This window comes from Fistularia commersonii, chromosome 36, assembly GCF_037954325.1.
Source record: "Fistularia commersonii isolate RoL2024-O1a breed Wild chromosome 36, RoL_Fcom_v1.0, whole genome shotgun sequence".
In the NCBI taxonomy this organism is placed as follows: Eukaryota; Metazoa; Chordata; class Actinopteri; order Syngnathiformes; family Fistulariidae; genus Fistularia; species Fistularia commersonii.
The window spans coordinates 2,490,046-2,507,510 of NC_141319.1; the positions used below are offsets into that span (position 1 = coordinate 2,490,046).

General features: G+C 39.2%; 2 protein-coding genes across 2 annotated transcripts; both read left to right on the forward strand.

Moving 5' to 3' along the window:
* Positions 1 to 916: 916 nt before the first annotated feature.
* LOC147213341 (fatty acid-binding protein, brain) lies at positions 917 to 3,698 on the forward strand. The gene is made up of 4 exons (XM_086143309.1): positions 917 to 1,054; positions 2,185 to 2,357; positions 2,895 to 2,996; positions 3,466 to 3,698. Exons 1-4 carry the CDS (start codon positions 982 to 984, stop codon positions 3,514 to 3,516), a joined length of 399 nt encoding a protein of 132 aa, XP_085999435.1. The 5' UTR covers positions 917 to 981; the 3' UTR covers positions 3,517 to 3,698.
* Positions 3,699 to 4,650: 952 nt separating this feature from the next.
* On the forward strand, positions 4,651 to 15,082 carry smpdl3a (sphingomyelin phosphodiesterase acid like 3A). Its single transcript, XM_086143377.1, has 8 exons — positions 4,651 to 4,837; positions 5,743 to 5,956; positions 8,584 to 8,728; positions 9,505 to 9,601; positions 11,316 to 11,479; positions 11,965 to 12,145; positions 12,709 to 12,833; positions 13,118 to 15,082. The coding sequence occupies exons 1-8, from the start codon at positions 4,747 to 4,749 to the stop codon at positions 13,418 to 13,420; spliced, it is 1,320 nt and encodes a 439-aa protein (XP_085999503.1). The 5' UTR covers positions 4,651 to 4,746; the 3' UTR covers positions 13,421 to 15,082.
* The last annotated feature ends 2,383 nt before the right edge of the window (positions 15,083 to 17,465 follow it).

Genomic DNA, 17,465 nt, shown 5'->3' on the forward strand with positions numbered 1-17,465 from the left:
ATAAAGATAAACGGATAATTCTTCATTTTGTTGATGTTTTCTTTCTTAAATATCAATTTGAAGTTATCAAGAATATTGTTGGGGATGTTGGTGGATTTTTTTTCCGTCTTTGGACAACTCTTGGAGATTTATTGTTAAATTTTGTACATGACTCCATTACTTTGATTAGTTTTAGAGCAATGTATCTCAAGTGTCCACTCATTCACTCTCCTACACATCCACTCACTCCTGCACTGTTACTAATGCAAGTGTTACTGTTGTTTGCTACTAGTTGCAACTTCTGCACATGATTATACTGTTTAAACTGATTATATTACCTTTATATTGTCATATTGTTTAGGTCCAACTTGTGAATACAACCCCTACCTGTTTAAATATACTGTTAACACTGTTTATTGTTTCTTCTTATTTCTTCTATTTTTGATTATTTTTCTTCCACTGTCCACTTTTTGCTGTGTGTGGTTAAAATGTCCCCCACTGTTGGACAATTAAAATAATATTCAATTCTATCTCCGACCTGAGCAATGAGGATTTGTTCAGGAATGTCAGTCACGTTCAGCAAATCCCAAAGAAGTTGCTCAAACTGGATTTGGCGCGATCGGTTCCACGACACATTTAAGGGTTCAAGTTTATTTTCAAGTTCACTATGAGACAAGATTAAGTTTTTTGTCTCATGTCTCTGATTTCGGCAGAAAAAGGCCTCGGATGAATGAAAGCATTACATCATTGCAACATTCTAATGGGCTAATTTACCTTCTTTTATGGACATTGTTTTTTTTTTTCTTCCACACATAACCGTGACCCAATTTAAATGTCCAATCACATCACCAGGGACAAAATCTCCTGAGCCAATGGCAAAGAAGGCTCCGCCCACCCGCTGGCATACTAATGACCCAGAATATAATAACTTGAGGGGCTGTAAGTTGCAAGAGCTGTAACTTCTCTCAGTCTCACCTCAGTCAAATCTGCAAATTCGCCAACATGGTTGACGCCTTCTGTGCCACCTGGAAACTGGTCGACAGCGAGAACTTCGATGAGTACATGAAGGCTCTTGGTGAGTTTCCTCTCACTTTGATAAGTTAACCTTTTTCTTTTTCTCATTTGGGCTTTTTCTTTTTCTAATTTGGGCTTTTTCTTTTTCCAAGTTGGGCTTTTCCCTACAGGGCTCACCACAGCGAATAAACCTTTGCCATCCAAGCCTATTCTCTGCATCCTCCTCTGTCACATCAACTAATTTCATATTGCTAAGTTAAAATTTTAAAGTCCGAAATCATAAAAACGATAAAGCAAAACCTACTCACAGGATAACTATGCTCTTCTATCTTCTCTGAAAGAATTAGAATAATAATGATAATAATAATAATAATGATATGCCGAATATACTTGCACAATGTTTTGGTCATTAATTGCAACCATATTGTGACAAAATATATTTATAAAATTGTGAGGAACTTTCCAAGGAAAAAAAAAAATCACAGCCCTTGAATTTTCTGTTTAAGAATCGTGTCAAGTTCGCTTGGAGATTCTAGGATTTTATTTAGAAATATGATATTAATCTTTTTAAGTATAAGTTGACCAAAGGGTCCACTCCTGCCTAAAAGGTCATTTACAGGCAGCAACATGATGTGTTCATTCATTAATTCCATTTTTTTCATCTTATTTTGTTGTTCAGCTCCCCTGTTGAAACCTCACAATTTCTGTGCTGTGCAATTTATAATCACCTTGTCCCATTAAAAAAAAAAAAATCACTTAAAGCCCAGTGTGTGGAAAAATACCCCAAAACTTGTGACAATTGACCGAAATTTGTACTGTAGATGGTTGCCATTGCTGTACTGTCTCTTAAAAAGATGCAAAATTTAAAAAAAAAAGAAAAAAAAAGATGCCTCTTCAGAACTTCCAGTATTAAAAATATAATGACAAAAACTGCATTAAATGATCAATTTTAATTGTATGTATAACAAATATAAAAGTAACTGTGTGAGGCATTTCTAATTTCTGTTTTATTTTTAAGTAATCATCCAATTCACAGAAAAGTTTTGGACAATTTTCAGGTTTTAAATAATCATTTTCTGACAGTACTTCGAGAGCTCAAACTGTTTTCTTTCACAACTCTGTCTCATGAGAGCTTTGGATCTGGTGTGGGGTTTTAAAAAATGGCCACTAATGGCTTTACCTCCTACCCAGGTGTCGGCTTTGCCACCCGGCAGGTCGGGAACGTGACCAAGCCGACGGTGATCATCAGCCAGGAGGGGGACAAGGTGGTGATTCGCACCCAGAGCACCTTCAAGAACACAGAGATCAGCTTCAAACTTGGGGAGGAATTTGACGAAACCACTGCCGACGACAGGAACTGCAAGGTGGGAGGGCAAACAAATGAACAAATCATTTGACTCTCTGGCCACATTGATGCTTTTAACTGACACCTAAATAACAATGCTTTTAAAAATGAGTACATTTCATTTACAAAAATAAACATTTATATCAAACAGATATACAGCCGCATAAACGACAAATAAATCAATGAATCCATCAATGATATCAATTTAAAATAGGCCCGTTGTCATGAATCTAATGATACTGAATATTGGCATATTTACAATTTAATAAATGCTAAACTTATATATCTTCCAAAACAACACATGAGCACGTCACACATTTTGATGTGAACACATATTTAACTTAATTAAATCAAACTAATTTTGTATGATTTTATTAATATTTGAAATTAGACTTACAGTATGTAAATTCTTTTTAAAAGTTATTTCAATCAACAAATGATAACATGGAATATGATTGTTTTATTCATTTAATAGAAAACCTCTGATATCTGACAAGTGTAGTTCTTTAGTTCAGGGTATTGTCTTATAATCTGACATCCCTCCTGTCCTCACCAGTCCACGGTCAGCATGGACGGAGACAAGCTGGTCCACGTCCAGAAGTGGGACGGGAAGGAGACTAAGTTTGTCAGAGAGGTCAAGGATGGCAAGATGGTCATGGTAAGATGCATTCGCATGTGCGTGTGCTTGTGCGCACACACACACACACACACACACACACACACTGCATTCTGCTTCTATTTACCAAAGATTTTTCCAGTGTACAGGGTGATATCAATGAGGTCTGATTTTTCCTGAGACTTTTGGACAAGCCCCTGCATTTTTGATTTTTAGTTTTTAGTTTAAAGAAACCCTAGCCATTACCTTAAAGACAATCAAATGCTGTCTGTGCAATATGAAGTATGACAGAATCGTCTGCAAAGAAATGTAGCAATGTGGGGAGAATATGAATATTTATGTGTTTTTACAACTGAAGAATTTGTTTTCAAAGCATCAATTAATACAAATATATAAATCAAAATACAATGATTATTGTTTTATTGTTTTGTTTGTTTCTTCACTTGCACATCACAATTATGTAACTGGTGAAATTGTTTGAATATGAAAAAAAATTTGATCTCTCCCACAGAACTTGACCTTCGAGGACATCCACGCCGTTCGTACTTATGAGAAGGCATGAGGCTCCACAAGTGTGTGTTTTCTAATTATTGATAACTGTAAGCTTCTCTTTGCACTTGGCCCCTGGCCTCAGGCTGCACATGTTTGTAAGGATTTTTTTTTATATGAGAACATTTCTGTCATAATGGATGGATTGTCTTTGCAACCCTGTGAACCAGTGAATAAAAAAAGCACAGGAGAGTCGATGAGCATCTTGTCTCTTATTTCAGTCCTAGCTCAAAGAGGTGAGTAACCTCTGAGGTCTCTGCAGATTTTATTTTTCAGCGTGTCGTAAGTTAAGTGCTGAAGATTAATATCTTCCTTAGACCCTCTGATCTATCAATATGGAATTCAAGAATTTGTACATTACTTAATTCCTCCTATAACTGTCTGTAGAGTTTCTTTTTTTGTTTCTGTTCCCTTTTTTTTTTTTTAAATATTTTTTACATGATATTTCCCTGATTTCAGCATATTTTCTTGCTGACATATAGCTTATTGCTTGCTACTTTTCTGGTAATTTCAACCTATCTCTCGGCACATCTGTGGTTAGATTTATGATAATTCCAGGTAGCATTTAACAGATTAGATTTTTCTTGATATCTATGCCAGGCATTTCATGATTCAAATATCACAGGAGTTACCTGATATTTTCAGTTAACTACATATTTACAGTTTACGTTGATGAAGACCGTCCATTTTCGCAAAGAGTGGAGTCGTGTGTTATGGGTCATTGCACTTCCTGTTTACCTCATGGGAACTAAATTCGTTTTCAGCTCCTCAAAATACATAAATGTTGCTTCAAACAGAATACTTTTGTCTTGAGCAGCCAACCCTTGGTAAACTTTATTTACGTGTATATATTTTCTTCCAAATTTGTAGTTAATTTCCCACTAAGTTTAGTTTTTTTCCTGTCAGTTTCCAGGATATATTCCAATAATGTGTCAATAATGACCAACTTATAAAATCTTGAATATTTTGGCAAATTGGGAACTTGGATAAAATCTTCCAGCGATGTTTAAATTCTATGGTTTATTTATAGTTCCTCAAAGTAAAAAAAACAAAAAACAAAACAAAACAACAACAACAAAAAAAGACATTTCCCGTGCCTATTACGACATATAGAGGTCACGTGACTCGTGCACTTCCGGTTTCTCCTTCCTATACTGACCATCAGCGAGCCGCCCTTAAAAATATGAAACCCATGTAAACGTAGCGGCTAAAGCCGTCAACTCGGGACTTCATCTGTCAAAATATGACCAAAGTGACATGTTTCGTCCTCCTGTTGTGCGGCGCGGCTCCGCTCGCAGCCGCGCCCTCTCGGACGGGCTACTTGCCGGACGCAGGTGAGTCAAAACCCCTCGGCGGGTCTGAGGGTTTGAAGAAAACAACGTTTAACAGGTGGCAACAGTTGACCGTAGCAGAACTTTCGGTCTTCATTCTGGCAACTTTGTTTGCCTGTTATACTACTAATGTATACAGATATTAAGGCAACGGTACAATGGTGCATATTAAAAGAAATCAATCGGTAAATTAAGTTGTTTATCTCTTGCAAGCCGAATTTCTCGCGTAGCTCTCAAAATTAGCATGAAATTGTCACCGGAAGTCACAATTTTGTTGCAAATACTAGCACTATATAGATTTAACGCTTTTTAAATGGTATTCCTCCCAAACGTCGTATTTGCTAGCGACATGCCATACGTTGAAATTGCAAAGCTAAGAAAATAAAAAAGTTTGATGACTAGGTTTGAGTTAACAATTAAGATTAAAATCCTTTCCAATATAATAAAAACATACTACATTTTACTTACACAATGACAGTGTGTTTCAAGTTTTATAGTCAATGCTAGTTTGCTAGTCAGAGCAGATTTTGATAAACACACAAGTCAATATTTGTAAATCATGATCTACGTAATGACTGAAAAGTTTCACAAGACATTAGCAGTGTCCAAATAATTTGTGAACAACTTGGGCAGCTGAAAAACCAGAAAAAACTCTATGATATTCTGGATTTTTATTTTCGATTTCATCACTCACAGTTGAAGATTACCTATGATTAAAAATGACAGACCTCTACATGCTTTGCAAGTTGGAAAAGTGGAAAAATCAGCACAATCATACACATACACACACATGTATATACATATATTTGTGGATATAGATACATATACATATATGTGTGTGTATATGTATATATATATGTATATATTTACATACATATATATGGCTTACGTTTCTGCTGTCCCATCAGGACGGTTCTGGCACATCACGGACCTGCACTTGGATCCTTCCTACCACCTGACCCCGGACCCTACCAAGGTTTGCTTCTCCTCTAAAGGAGTTCCCGCTTCCCAAGCTGGCGTGTTTGGGGACTTTTTATGTGACTCGCCCTTCAGCCTGATCCAGTCAGCATTTGATCACATGCAGTCGCTGACGAAGCCACAGGACTTTGTCATCTGGACAGGGTCTGTCTTTCTTATCAAATTCTGAATTTCATTTATAATAAAAGTTTGAAAATTTCCATCTGAGTTTTGAAAATTGCAGCTTCTTGGAAAATTGGTTTGATGGCCCTTAAATCTACCTTTTGATTAGTATTGTTGCCATGTTAACTCAAAAGGTTGCCAAAATTAATCCATGGTTTTCCAGCTTAAGATGCTTGTTTTGATTCATACAAGTTTAGGGTTAATCTCAGCATTCTTTTTGACCATTTTTGTTGCCATGGTTTAGAAAATATTAAAACTAATGAAATATTAGCAAAGTCAGGCAAAATAAGAATTGATTCACTGTGGGGAACCCTGAAGGGAAAACCCGAAAGGAGAAGAAGAAGAAGAATAGTCAAAATAAAAACAATCAATCGCATTAATAAAAGTAGTTCATATTTAATCTGATTACATACTGATTATTCAGCATCTTTCTAGTTTTCAGGGATGGGATGTACTCCTTACAAACATAGTAAAACAATAATATAAAAAAACTGGTATAATATTTATACCAGGCGACTGTCTTTGAAATACTAAAAAGACAATTTGTTTCTCTGTAGGGCATAGTATCAAAGCAGCAGCAAACCTCCATTAAACTGCAACAAATCAGTCAAGAACATAAAGGTTATGAAAGATGGTGGACAGAAAAGGCCGCACCTCAAAGGGGGGTAGTATTGCCGGTCATTCAGGATTACTTGTACAAGTTTCAAGAGTGTGAGGAAAAGAATCCAACCTCCAGTGGTCATCAAATAATGTGTAGATGTGATAAGGAAGTTTCAAAAAGAGCGGAAATTATGAGTTTCTGTGGTTTCAAATGGGGCAAGAGCATTGAGGCAGTTGCTTCCCAGTCACTGCAAGCAATTAATCACTGCCGTAAACGAGGAGGTTCCTGAGTGACATGCAGATAAAACTTGGGCTTAATTACAAGAAATACTCATAATTATTTGGAATCATTATTTTAACTCAGGAAAAGATGCATAAAATTAGAGAGAACAAGAGTAGGAAAGGGGACCATTGTGGACCACAAATAAAAGGTATTAGCTAACTTAGTTTTTCAACAGGATTGTAGGGAGTGAGAGGAAGCTAGAGGAATGTGATGGTGTGCTAAAGAGTGCTGGTGCTGATTTTTAAGACCAAAGGAGACATGCAGACATATGGTAACTACGGAGGAATAAAGTTGATGAACTATAAGTGAAGTTGTGCGCAAGACTCATGGAAGTTTGACTGAGGGCAAAAGTGAACATTTGTGAGCAGCAGTATGGTTTCGTGCCAAGAAAGAGTACCATGAATTCTGGACTTACTTTGAGAATGTTGATAGAGGTTTACAGAGAATGTCAGAGAGACCTGCACCGTGCTTTTGTAGATTTAGACAAGTGATCTGACATGGTGTTGAGAGAGGAACTGTAATAGTGAATGAGGAAGTATTTTCTACTGGTGCAAGACTTGTATGAGAACTGTAAGACAGAGGCAAGAAGGGCTGTAGATGTCACAGAGAAGTTCAAACTGGAGGTGGGACTTTATCAGGGATCAGCTCTGAGCCCCTTCGTGTTTGCAGTGGGGATGGACAGGCTGACCGATGACTTTAAACAGGAATCGCCATGGATCGTAATGTTTGCAGATGACATTGTGATCTTTAGTGAGAGCAGGGAGCAGGTGGAGGAAAATCCTTGAGCGATTGAGGTATGTTCTGGAAAGGAGAGGAATGAAGTTTAGCCACAGCAATACAGAATGTAGATGTGTGAATGAGAGGGACCCAAGTGGAATGGTGAGGCTTCAGGGAGAAAAAAGAAGGTGTTGGATTTTAAGTACTTCGGGCAATCCAGAGCAATGGAGAGTGTGGAAAAGAGGTGAAAAGATGGATACAAGCACGTTGGACTAGGTGGAGAAAAGTGTCAGGGATAAAGTACAATAAATGTGAAAGGTACGGGATGCAAGACTAGCAATGCTGTATGAATTAGTGACCGTGCAATTGAGGAAAATACAGGGAGCAGAACTGGAGGTAGCAGATACAAGAATGTTGAGATTCTCTTTGGAGTGATGAGAATGGATAGGATCAGGAGTCCATCAGAAGGACAGCACATGTTAGATGTTTAGGACAAGAGACACAGAGGAGGATTAGTGAATATATTGGTAGAAGGATGCTGAGGTAGGAGCTTGGAGGCTTAGAGGAAGACCATAGAGGAGATTTATGGATTAAGTGAAAGAGGACATGGAGTTAGTTGGTGTAAGAGAAGAGGATATAAAGAATAGGGTTTGTTGGAGGCAGATGATTCACTGTGGCGACCCCTGAAGGGAACAGCTCATAGGAAAATAAGATAAATTTTAGATATCACAACTTGGTGAGAGTGTCTAGTTTTTGAAGCTATAAGATGCCAGTCAGAGTTAAAATACATTTGTGTTAAAATCAAATTTGTGTTGCATGTCTTTCATTGTTTTGTTTTTTTTAATGGAGCATGGACTGACCAGATTTTGAATCTGGGACTAAGTCGTGTGACTTGAGTCCAACAGTAACTGTATAATATTAAGGTCAGGTAAACACCAGTGTCCTCCATCCAGTATCTATGAAACGCCCATGTTTCTTGACTGGCGCTGTCTCATGTTTCGTCCCACAGAGACAGCCCACCTCATGTCCCCACAGCTCAACTCTCCACAGACACGGTGATACAGGTACTGACCAACATGACGCAAACCATCCGACAGCACTTCCCAAACCTCATCGTCTATCCAGCTCTGGGAAACCATGACTACTGGCCACAGGTAGAGTCTTTACTAACATCCCAGTCTGTGCGGTTTTGTCGACTGCAAGGATACATTTTGACCCAACATTAATGAAAACATCTCTTATTGCGGTTTTTAAATTTTTTTTTACTTCATGTATATTTTTATTTAAAGAACCTCCCCTAATTCAATCGGTCTGTGGGTTCTAAGAAAAATAAACTAATTCATTTCCTAAGACAGTATCTAGTATTACTTTTTACATGGACAAACCGACACCAACAATCGTATTTACATCTTGTTTCATACAGTCCTTTTTGATTCTCAATAGTTTTGGTGTACATTGGTGATATTGGTGATATTTTTTAGATATCGGCAATGGACAGTCTTCCTCTCTCATTGATTTTAAAATGCTTCCATGCAAAATCGAAAACTCCTTTTTAAACTTTCCTCGTGGTAATTTTAATCTTTTAATTTTTTTTTTTTTTTTTTTTTTTTTATAAATTCCTTGCAAATGTCAAACTGATCTCTTGGAAATATTGAGAAAAAGTTTTGTTTTTTCTAGATTAATTCTTGTTAATTTTAAATCAATTTCTTGTTCATATTAATGAGGAAAAACTCCAATATCACAGAATATTTCCAAAAGACAGGACTTGATTTTTGGGGTCTAGTTTTTTGGGGGTGAGGTTGAATTTCTCAAGGAACTCGGTGAAGACTGAATAGCTGGAATAATTTCTGCAACTAATCATTTATGGTCACGTCAAGAGATTTTGCGGTGTAAGGACTTCTTTCTCTTCATGTACGTTTGCGTTGATCAGGATCAGATGCCGACGTCCACTAACTCTATCTACAAGGCTGCTGCTCGGCTGTGGGCGCCATGGCTACAGGCCGATGCCCAGCGCACACTCGCACAAGGTAACACGTAAACGTACCTAACACAAACCATGTTGAGCTTACATTCAGGAATATGTCCACCATCACAACAGTTAACATGTCTGCTACTACCCTGGTATTGGGTTCTGGTGGCAAAGTGGTATGCAGCAAGAGCGTCCCTGGTTCGATTCTGACAGGAAGCATTTCTTGGTCCAAAATCATGCAGTAGGTTGATAAGAGACTCTAAACTTCCCAGATGTGTCAATGAGAGAGGCCCTGTGATCGAATAGGGTTTACCCTACCCCTTGCCCTACCCCTCTTGGTATAGATCAGGGGTCGGCAACCCACGGCTCCGGGGCCGTATGCTGCTCTTTTTTATTTACACTGCGGCTCCAAGTGGCTTGGAAAAATAAATTATAAATATTTAAATGAAGTGTATTTCATTTGTGTTAATTCCTTTTTTTAACTTTTAGTTCGAAGTTGGGAGATTATTGTGATCTTGAAATATTAAATAAAATTATATTTATTATTTTTCGCCGCTCAAAAAAACGTCACACTCGCGGAAGCCGGTGTACCCGCCAGCCGGTAAAGTCCCGATTTGCAGATGCTGTGCGCAGGAGTTCAGGCGCAGAAGTCCCATAAACAAGGTAACATAAATATTTATGAAGATATTTTGCAAATAATTATTTTTTATTGTTTACTGACAGTGATTTTTTTCCCGATTTATTCTTGAAATTGAGGTCAAGGCTCCGCTACACGCTCTGAAAGCCCAAAGCTCAAAATGAGTTCATTACATAAATAAAATTTAATTTTCTCCGTAGTACTTTGTGAATTTCAGAAGCAACACACTACACACTTGTTTGTACAAAGTGTAAAGGTAATAAAAAGCAATATATACAGCGGTACCTTTATTTTAGATGTCAAAAAGTAATTGCGGCTCCTAGTGTTTTCTTTCCGAGGAAACCGGGTCCAAATGGCTCTTTGGGTGTTAAGGGTTGCCGACCCCTGGTATAGATAACGAATTCATATTCTTATATTCCTTTCTTTTTTCCAAACTGTGCATTTGGGTTTTTTAATCAAACTGTGGACATGAATGTTGAGCAGCTCTGGATTGCACCATAATTTCCGTAATTCCCGGGCTATAAGCCGCTACTTTTTTTCACACACTTTCTAACTCTGTGGCTTAAAAAAGGCTAATTTATAGCTTTTTTTGGGGGCTAACAAGTTTCACGCCACAAAAACATTTAGCCTCGTCCCATCGGACAAGTGAAATTACCGTGAAATTCTGACAGTGAAGAAGACGACTTTAATGGTTTTAGCGCGCAGGAGAAAGACCTAGATAGCAGTCAGCTGGAGGAGGACAAGGGGGATAGAAAATGGATGGATAGATGGACTGTCCCTTGTCTTATTTATTAATTGTTATTTATTTATTGTTCGGAAAAAAAGCATTTGCAGTACGTATTTGTGGACGTTACCAGTATGTATTGAATTAAAAGCAAAAAAAAAGTTTCTGTTTCAATATCTCATGTTACAATGGCTTATAGACAAGGGCCTATATCTGCACTCATATTTGTTTATTTTTAGCCGTTGCGGCTTATATTCAGGTGCACTCAATAGTTTGGAAAATTCATGGACAAACCAACACAATTGTCAATGTCGTAGGACAAGTGAACAAGTCAAATCGCTACGACAAGATTCGACAATGAGAACCAGGAACCAGAAGACTGAAAACCCTCACACACGCTTCCTTTTTCAGGCGGCTTCTATTCCCAGGCAGTGAAGCCTGGCCTGCGGGTCATCAGTCTGAACACCATTCTCTACTACGGGCCGGACAAAGTCACAGAAAACATGACCGACCCTGCCGGACAGTTCGAATGGTTGGAGACAACTCTGGAAAAAGCAGCTCAGAGCATGGAGAAGGTCTGAATCCTTCCCTTCTTGAAGTTAATTGTTAATGTTAACTCACAAGTTTAATGCGAAAAAAAGGTTTCCCTTTTTCTTAAAACCAAAACTAGAGTTTTACGTGTTTTTTTTTTTGTTTTTTTTAAATATTTAACTTAAATTCATTCCATAAATACGAGGAGGATTCAACTAGATATTGAGAATTTTATTGAACGTAACCTTCAACCAAAAGTCGTTCAAAATGTGTTTGTTGTATGCAGAAATAGTATTTTGTTTTCTCTGTTGCGACTCATTGATGTCAAAAACTGATTTGCAAAACGCTATTTCTTTTTTCTTCAGCATTATCTTCATTCTAGATGTCAAAAGGGTTTCTTGGCTCCCGGTGCTTTCTTTACTGAACGACGGATCCAAATGTTTGAGCGTTGAAGTTCACAGAGACAGACTCGCTATGTGTCATTTCAGGAGGGGAACTTAAATATTACTCTGTTGTTGTTTATTATTAGGTCTACATCATAGCCCACGTGCCCGTTGGTTTCCTGCCCTTCGCCAGAGACATCACGGCCATGAGAGAGGCACACAACGAAAGGCTGGTCACGATCTTCAGGAAATACAGCGCTGTCATTGCGGGGCAATTCTATGGACACACACACCGGGACAGCATCATGGTGCTGCTGGACCAGAGCGGTAAAAACACGCACGCTGTTCACGGGTAGAGAAGAGTAGTAAGTAATAAGTGTTCATGAGGGAAGGTAGGGTATTACCAATAAAAAGATATCAGAGTAAAGGATGGTATTTTGGTGTAGATTATGGAATAAATACTATATAAATGCAGGCAAATACATTAATATATCTCCTTTTAGTCTTGAACAAAAAAAAGTTCTGACAAGTTGATCATGCCACTTCTGCTACAGTGTCGCTTAAGCCATGAGCCTTCCCGATATCATTTTGAAAAAACCAAACAAAACAAAACTCAGTCATTCTCAGTCATTATATTTATCGTTTTATCGAAATATTTTATCGTTTTCCGTGTTTTTTTTCTTCATTTTTCTTTAACACATTAACCTGGGCTTGCAGATTTTTGCCCAGAAGCAATAATTGGAAGAATTGCTCTTGCCATTAAACTTGAGTTTGTTCTCAACTTTTATCTGGACATGCTAAGCGTGAAGGATACAGTCTCAGATAAAGATTTTGGTCACAGCTTTCAAATGGTTACTATTCAATAGTTACTTGCCATTTGCATGTTCTAGGCAAACCGGTGAATTCCCTGTTCGTCTCGCCGGCCGTGACACCGATAAAGCACGTGTCGGAGCCGTACTCCAACAACCCGGCTATTCGCGTGTACATGTACAACACCGGGGACTTCACTATGCTGGTGAGAGGCTCCTTATTTTTCCATTCCATCCAGGGCCATGACCCAAATCTGATTTTTCAACCTGACTTTAAAAAAAAAAAGTTTCAAAAGAGCAACAAAAGCAGCTCGAGATGGAAAAGCCTATTCAGGGCGAACTAAAAACGCCCTGCACTGAGACGTCATAGAAGAAAGAAAATGCCCCATTGATGATGAATCAGGGTGCCAGTCAACACTGAAAGGCCTTTTCTGGCAGTCAAAAAAAACACTTTTTCACCCTCTCTTTCAACGCTTTTCTCTCCCAAAAGGATATCTGGCAGTACTACTTGAATCTTACGGAAGCCAACGAGCAAAAAAAAGCCCGCTGGCAGCTGGAATACATCATGACGGAGGCTTTTGGACTGGCTGACCTGCAGCCCGAGAGTCTGCTGCAGCTGGGGCTCAGCTTCTGGCTTCGGCAGACCGGAGCCTTCCAGCGCTACTTCAGCCACTACACGGTCAATTACAACAGCAGCATCACCTGCCAGGGAGACTGCAGAGTTACCCACGTGTGTTCCGTGCTATACCTGGACCGGCTCTCCTACTCCAAGTGTGTGGGAAATACAGGCTAGTAGCGTGGAAGTGGGCCAAAAGGCTCAGAATGCTTTCCTCCGCTGCATTTCAATACATTTTCTTACTTGAAAGCAGGATGGCCTAAAAAAGGGAACATGGCACAGAGCTTTGGGGTAACCGGCACCCTCCTCCGTACCCTCTTACCCGCAGTAAACCAGCAAATTTCAACTAAGTGTTGATTTCAGGGGTCATTTGCACTAATTCAGAGGGAATACTTTAAACCCCAATCCTTTCAATGCAATTTTTCTATTATTTTTAGAGCAATTATAGCGTCGACTTTACATATTCGAAAGGTTTTACATGCTAGACATGTTTTTTGCATTATGCAATTGTCCAACAAATGATTTATCATTTACTGTTACTTTCTAGTTCTTAGTTGATATTGAACTCAAGGTTTGCAATAAAAAGCTTCAAATGTAAAAGAAAGGTCAATGGCACCTCTAAGGGCTTTTCCATGTCAAATTCAGATGTTTGTCATCTTCAGAATGAGGCGATTTGCTGGCACAAGACACATTCCTGCCATCATCAGCAATTTTTGTAAGTCGCTTTGAATAAAAGCGTCCGCTAAATGACTGTAATATACCGGTAATCATTCCGCAAAAGCAACAAGCAGAGGTATCACTTTGAAATATGCATGTAGTTTTGATGTTTCCTCCTTTTAGGGGCTTTGAAAACACAATAATGCAATGCATAACAAATGTTGTAAGATGATGATTATTACAATGATTTCATACAGCGTCCACCAAAAGGAAGTTACATATTTTATTTGTGCTTAAATAATCTCAAGTCGTGTTTTTTCATCTTACAGTATTGCAAAAAAAAAAAAAAATTTCTATTTTTTTGACTCATCCAAAAATGTTGTAACAACTGTTTTCAACAACTATAGATGTGTAGGGAGAAGGAACATTTCTTGTGATTTAGGCTCTGAAGCATTTTTCTCATATAATAGAATGAAATGAGCCTCAGTGGGACATGGTGTGTTATTATTATTATTTTTTTGATACTGTCAAGTGCTAAGAATTTTGATTTCAGTTTTACTAAATATATTTTTGAAACCCCTCTATTTCGTCACAGGTCTTCTATTTTCTGTTTTTAAAAAGCATGAAACAGTCTCGCAGGGGGCCGGTTTGTCTCGGGGGCTGGTGGGGCAGCGACTAACCTCGTGTGACCCCTTCCATTTCCCTGTCACCCCCCCTGCGCCTCGTATTCTTCTCCTGTTTAAACTTTCCACAAACTCCTCTGGTTTCTCAGCCACCACTTCAAGCATTTGCTCCCCCCAATCCCTTTCATGTCCCTTCACTCCCCCCGCTGCAACACTCCTACAGCTTTAATAGCAGATGGTATTAACACTTTAATGTCCACGCTAGAACTGGAAGGATGGGACAAAATCTTTGTTTTTCTCAGCAATCCCCAAATACACCCTGCAAATTGCCACCAATATTTTTATATGATGTTTGCAAAAATATATTTGCAAGAAATTATTTGAATAATTAAGGTACCATATTTTAGTTTTTGTTGAGAAAATCACAAAAACAGATTTTAGAGAAAACAATGTATTCCAAGTAACAAGGATTACTGTGAATATTCTGCCACTAAAATGAACAGGCATTAGTAAAAAGCTATGTATGACCTGCTCTGAATAAAACAAGCAAACTGGAGAATTAAACGTGTGAAAGTATTATCAAATTACTAATTGTCAACATTAATATATTTAAAACACAACCTTAGTGAATAAATCTGTCCAAGCCTTTCCCCTCATGTGCCCCCTTTCCTATAATCCCCCATCGCCACCGCCCCCGCAGCTCATTGCCTGACAGAAAGTAACTGTGGAGACCGAGTCGGTGGTGAGCGAGGCTACAGATAGGACTCTGTTGCTACGGTAACGGCAGCAGAGCTCCACGTCCTTCCGAGTCTCGCTCTGAGGTCGCGGTGGTACTCTACTGAACCGCCGTCGTGATTCAGAGAGCACAAAAATGTATGTTTGGACAGGATGGAGGAACTCCCTGGTGCGCCTGTTAAAGGGCGATGCTGTTAAATCAATAGTAATGACTATTTTTGTGATAAAATGGGAATTTTTATAGTTAAAAATTCAGTTTTAAGTTCAGTACAGTTTGGCCACTTGTATTCACACACTCACAAGGGTTTGTGTTTGCATGTAAAATAGATGTTTTTACTCCACCTGCCGGAATCTACCGCCTGAACTTTATTGTCATTCCAGTTAAGAAGGAGGCGTAAAAAATGTCCGGGGTTTTGCCAAACATTGACTACAGTAACTGGTTTGTTATGTAATGCCTCGCTGGCGCAGAAGGTTGTTAGTGCGCAGGGTCACGGAGAGGACCCTGGGCTCTGCGACCGTCTGACTGTTTGGCTGATTGACCCGCATGTTTCAGCTTCGCTAGCGTTTACATTTTAGTTCCAGTCGGGTGGCGGGCGGACCGGTGGAGCCCCACGAGGAGTTAATCTGAGGATTAACTCCTTGCGAGGACAATGTAGCCTCTCCTGGGGGGCTGGAATCCCTGCACATATGTGACCGCAGCTTAAAGCGCCTTTAAAAGATGGATAGATGGATGCTTGCATCCCAGTTAAACGCTGTCACATACACTAGGTTTGTTTTACTTTATCCGTCTTGTCGGGGGGGTGGGGGGGGCTCTTACCTTTTGGGGGCGTTTTAAACCTCCAACTGCAGCCTCTTAATGTCCCTTTTAGCGAAATTAGATTTTATCTTATTTCAGAACTGTTGCGGCCATCTTTTTTTCAACATTTTTTCTAAGATTGTTGATAAACACACCAAGTAAACCTGGCAGAACGTAACAAAATAAAGCAAAATGTTTTTTTTATTCTCCAAGAGCACAAGAAGCAAAATTTGAACGGAAAAAAGCTGTTTTTTTCATCTAACCACTGTCTGTCATGGCTTTAAGACACATTTCCCCTTGCTTTCTTAAGTTGACCATATTAACCCATCACAAAATATTATCAGATAAGACAATTTAGCGCCGCTAAACTACAAAATGAAAATTTAAATAGCCGAACCGCACACTTTGTTTGTTCACCCTGAAAAGACCCTGCCGACTTCCTGCCCAGAGGTTCAGCTCAGAGGGTCTTTTCACCTCATTTGCAGGGGGTCGGCAGCGGAGCCTGACCGGGGGTGACCTCCTCCCGCTGGACATCGGCTAATCCCTTCATGTAAAACTGCCTTTGTTTTGTCTGGATTGAACTAAAAGTGATTAGTGGCGTTGTCGTTGAGTCGCCATTATCCTAATGGGTGCAGCCTAAGCCGTGTAAAGAGTCGACCCCCCCACAAATGATGTCACCTGGTAGTTCAGTCGGGGAGACTCCTCGCAGATAGCTCTGCTGCTGTGGGATGCTGCTTTAACCACTCATTTTACATTTCGGGGGCTTTTTTTCTGAAAATACAGATGTGCACATCTCACTGAGTCTTGAAGTGACAATATTTGTTTTGCTACAAGTGCATATGATAACTTAAGTTAAATTAAACCAGTAAAACTTTATAGCCGGTGCTGACTGGCAAATGTTAAGGGCACCGCGGCCTCTAGGCGGCACCACAAAATTGGGGGGGGGGGTCAATAATTCTATATTTATATTAAAATTAAGGTTGTTAATTTATCTTACTACTTTTAACTCCTATAAATACCTGCACGCTTTCTACATGAGGAGAGAATCAATTGTTTATTATTTAGATTATTATAATTTATTACTGTTATTAATGCAGCCTCAGGGCGGCACGGGCAGGTGTCTCCCCGAGCCGGTCCCAAGCCCGGATAAATGCAGAGGGTTGTGTCAGGAAGGGCATCCGGTGTAAAACTTTTGCCAAAACCAAATATGCAAATCAATCATAATAACCGGATCATAATGGATTGATCAAGGCCAGGGTTAACAACGACCGCCATTGGTGCTGATAACCTACAGGGAACCAATGGAAACTGGGCTACTGTAGTCCAAAGAAGGAGTGGAGGAAGGCGTGTTCGGCCACAGAGCGAGAGAAGGAAAGGAAAGAGTCCGGGACTGAGAGTCGGGACTTTGAAT

What these genes read in the sequence shown, in the direction of transcription:
- LOC147213341 (XM_086143309.1), top strand. Translation starts at nt 982, where the DNA reads ATGGTTGACGCCTTCTGTGCCACCTGGAAACTGGTCGACAGCGAGAAC. An exon ending in TGAGTACATGAAGGCTCTTG is followed by an intron (nt 1,055 to 2,184) that starts GTGAGTTTCCTC and finishes CCTCCTACCCAG; the next exon opens with GTGTCGGCTTTGCCACCCGG. An exon ending in AGGATGGCAAGATGGTCATG is followed by an intron (nt 2,997 to 3,465) that starts GTAAGATGCATT and finishes TCTCTCCCACAG; the next exon opens with AACTTGACCTTCGAGGACAT.
- smpdl3a (XM_086143377.1), top strand. Translation starts at nt 4,747, where the DNA reads ATGACCAAAGTGACATGTTTCGTCCTCCTGTTGTGCGGCGCGGCTCCG. An exon ending in GGGCTACTTGCCGGACGCAG is followed by an intron (nt 4,838 to 5,742) that starts GTGAGTCAAAAC and finishes CTGTCCCATCAG; the next exon opens with GACGGTTCTGGCACATCACG. An exon ending in CCGGGGACTTCACTATGCTG is followed by an intron (nt 12,834 to 13,117) that starts GTGAGAGGCTCC and finishes CTCTCCCAAAAG; the next exon opens with GATATCTGGCAGTACTACTT.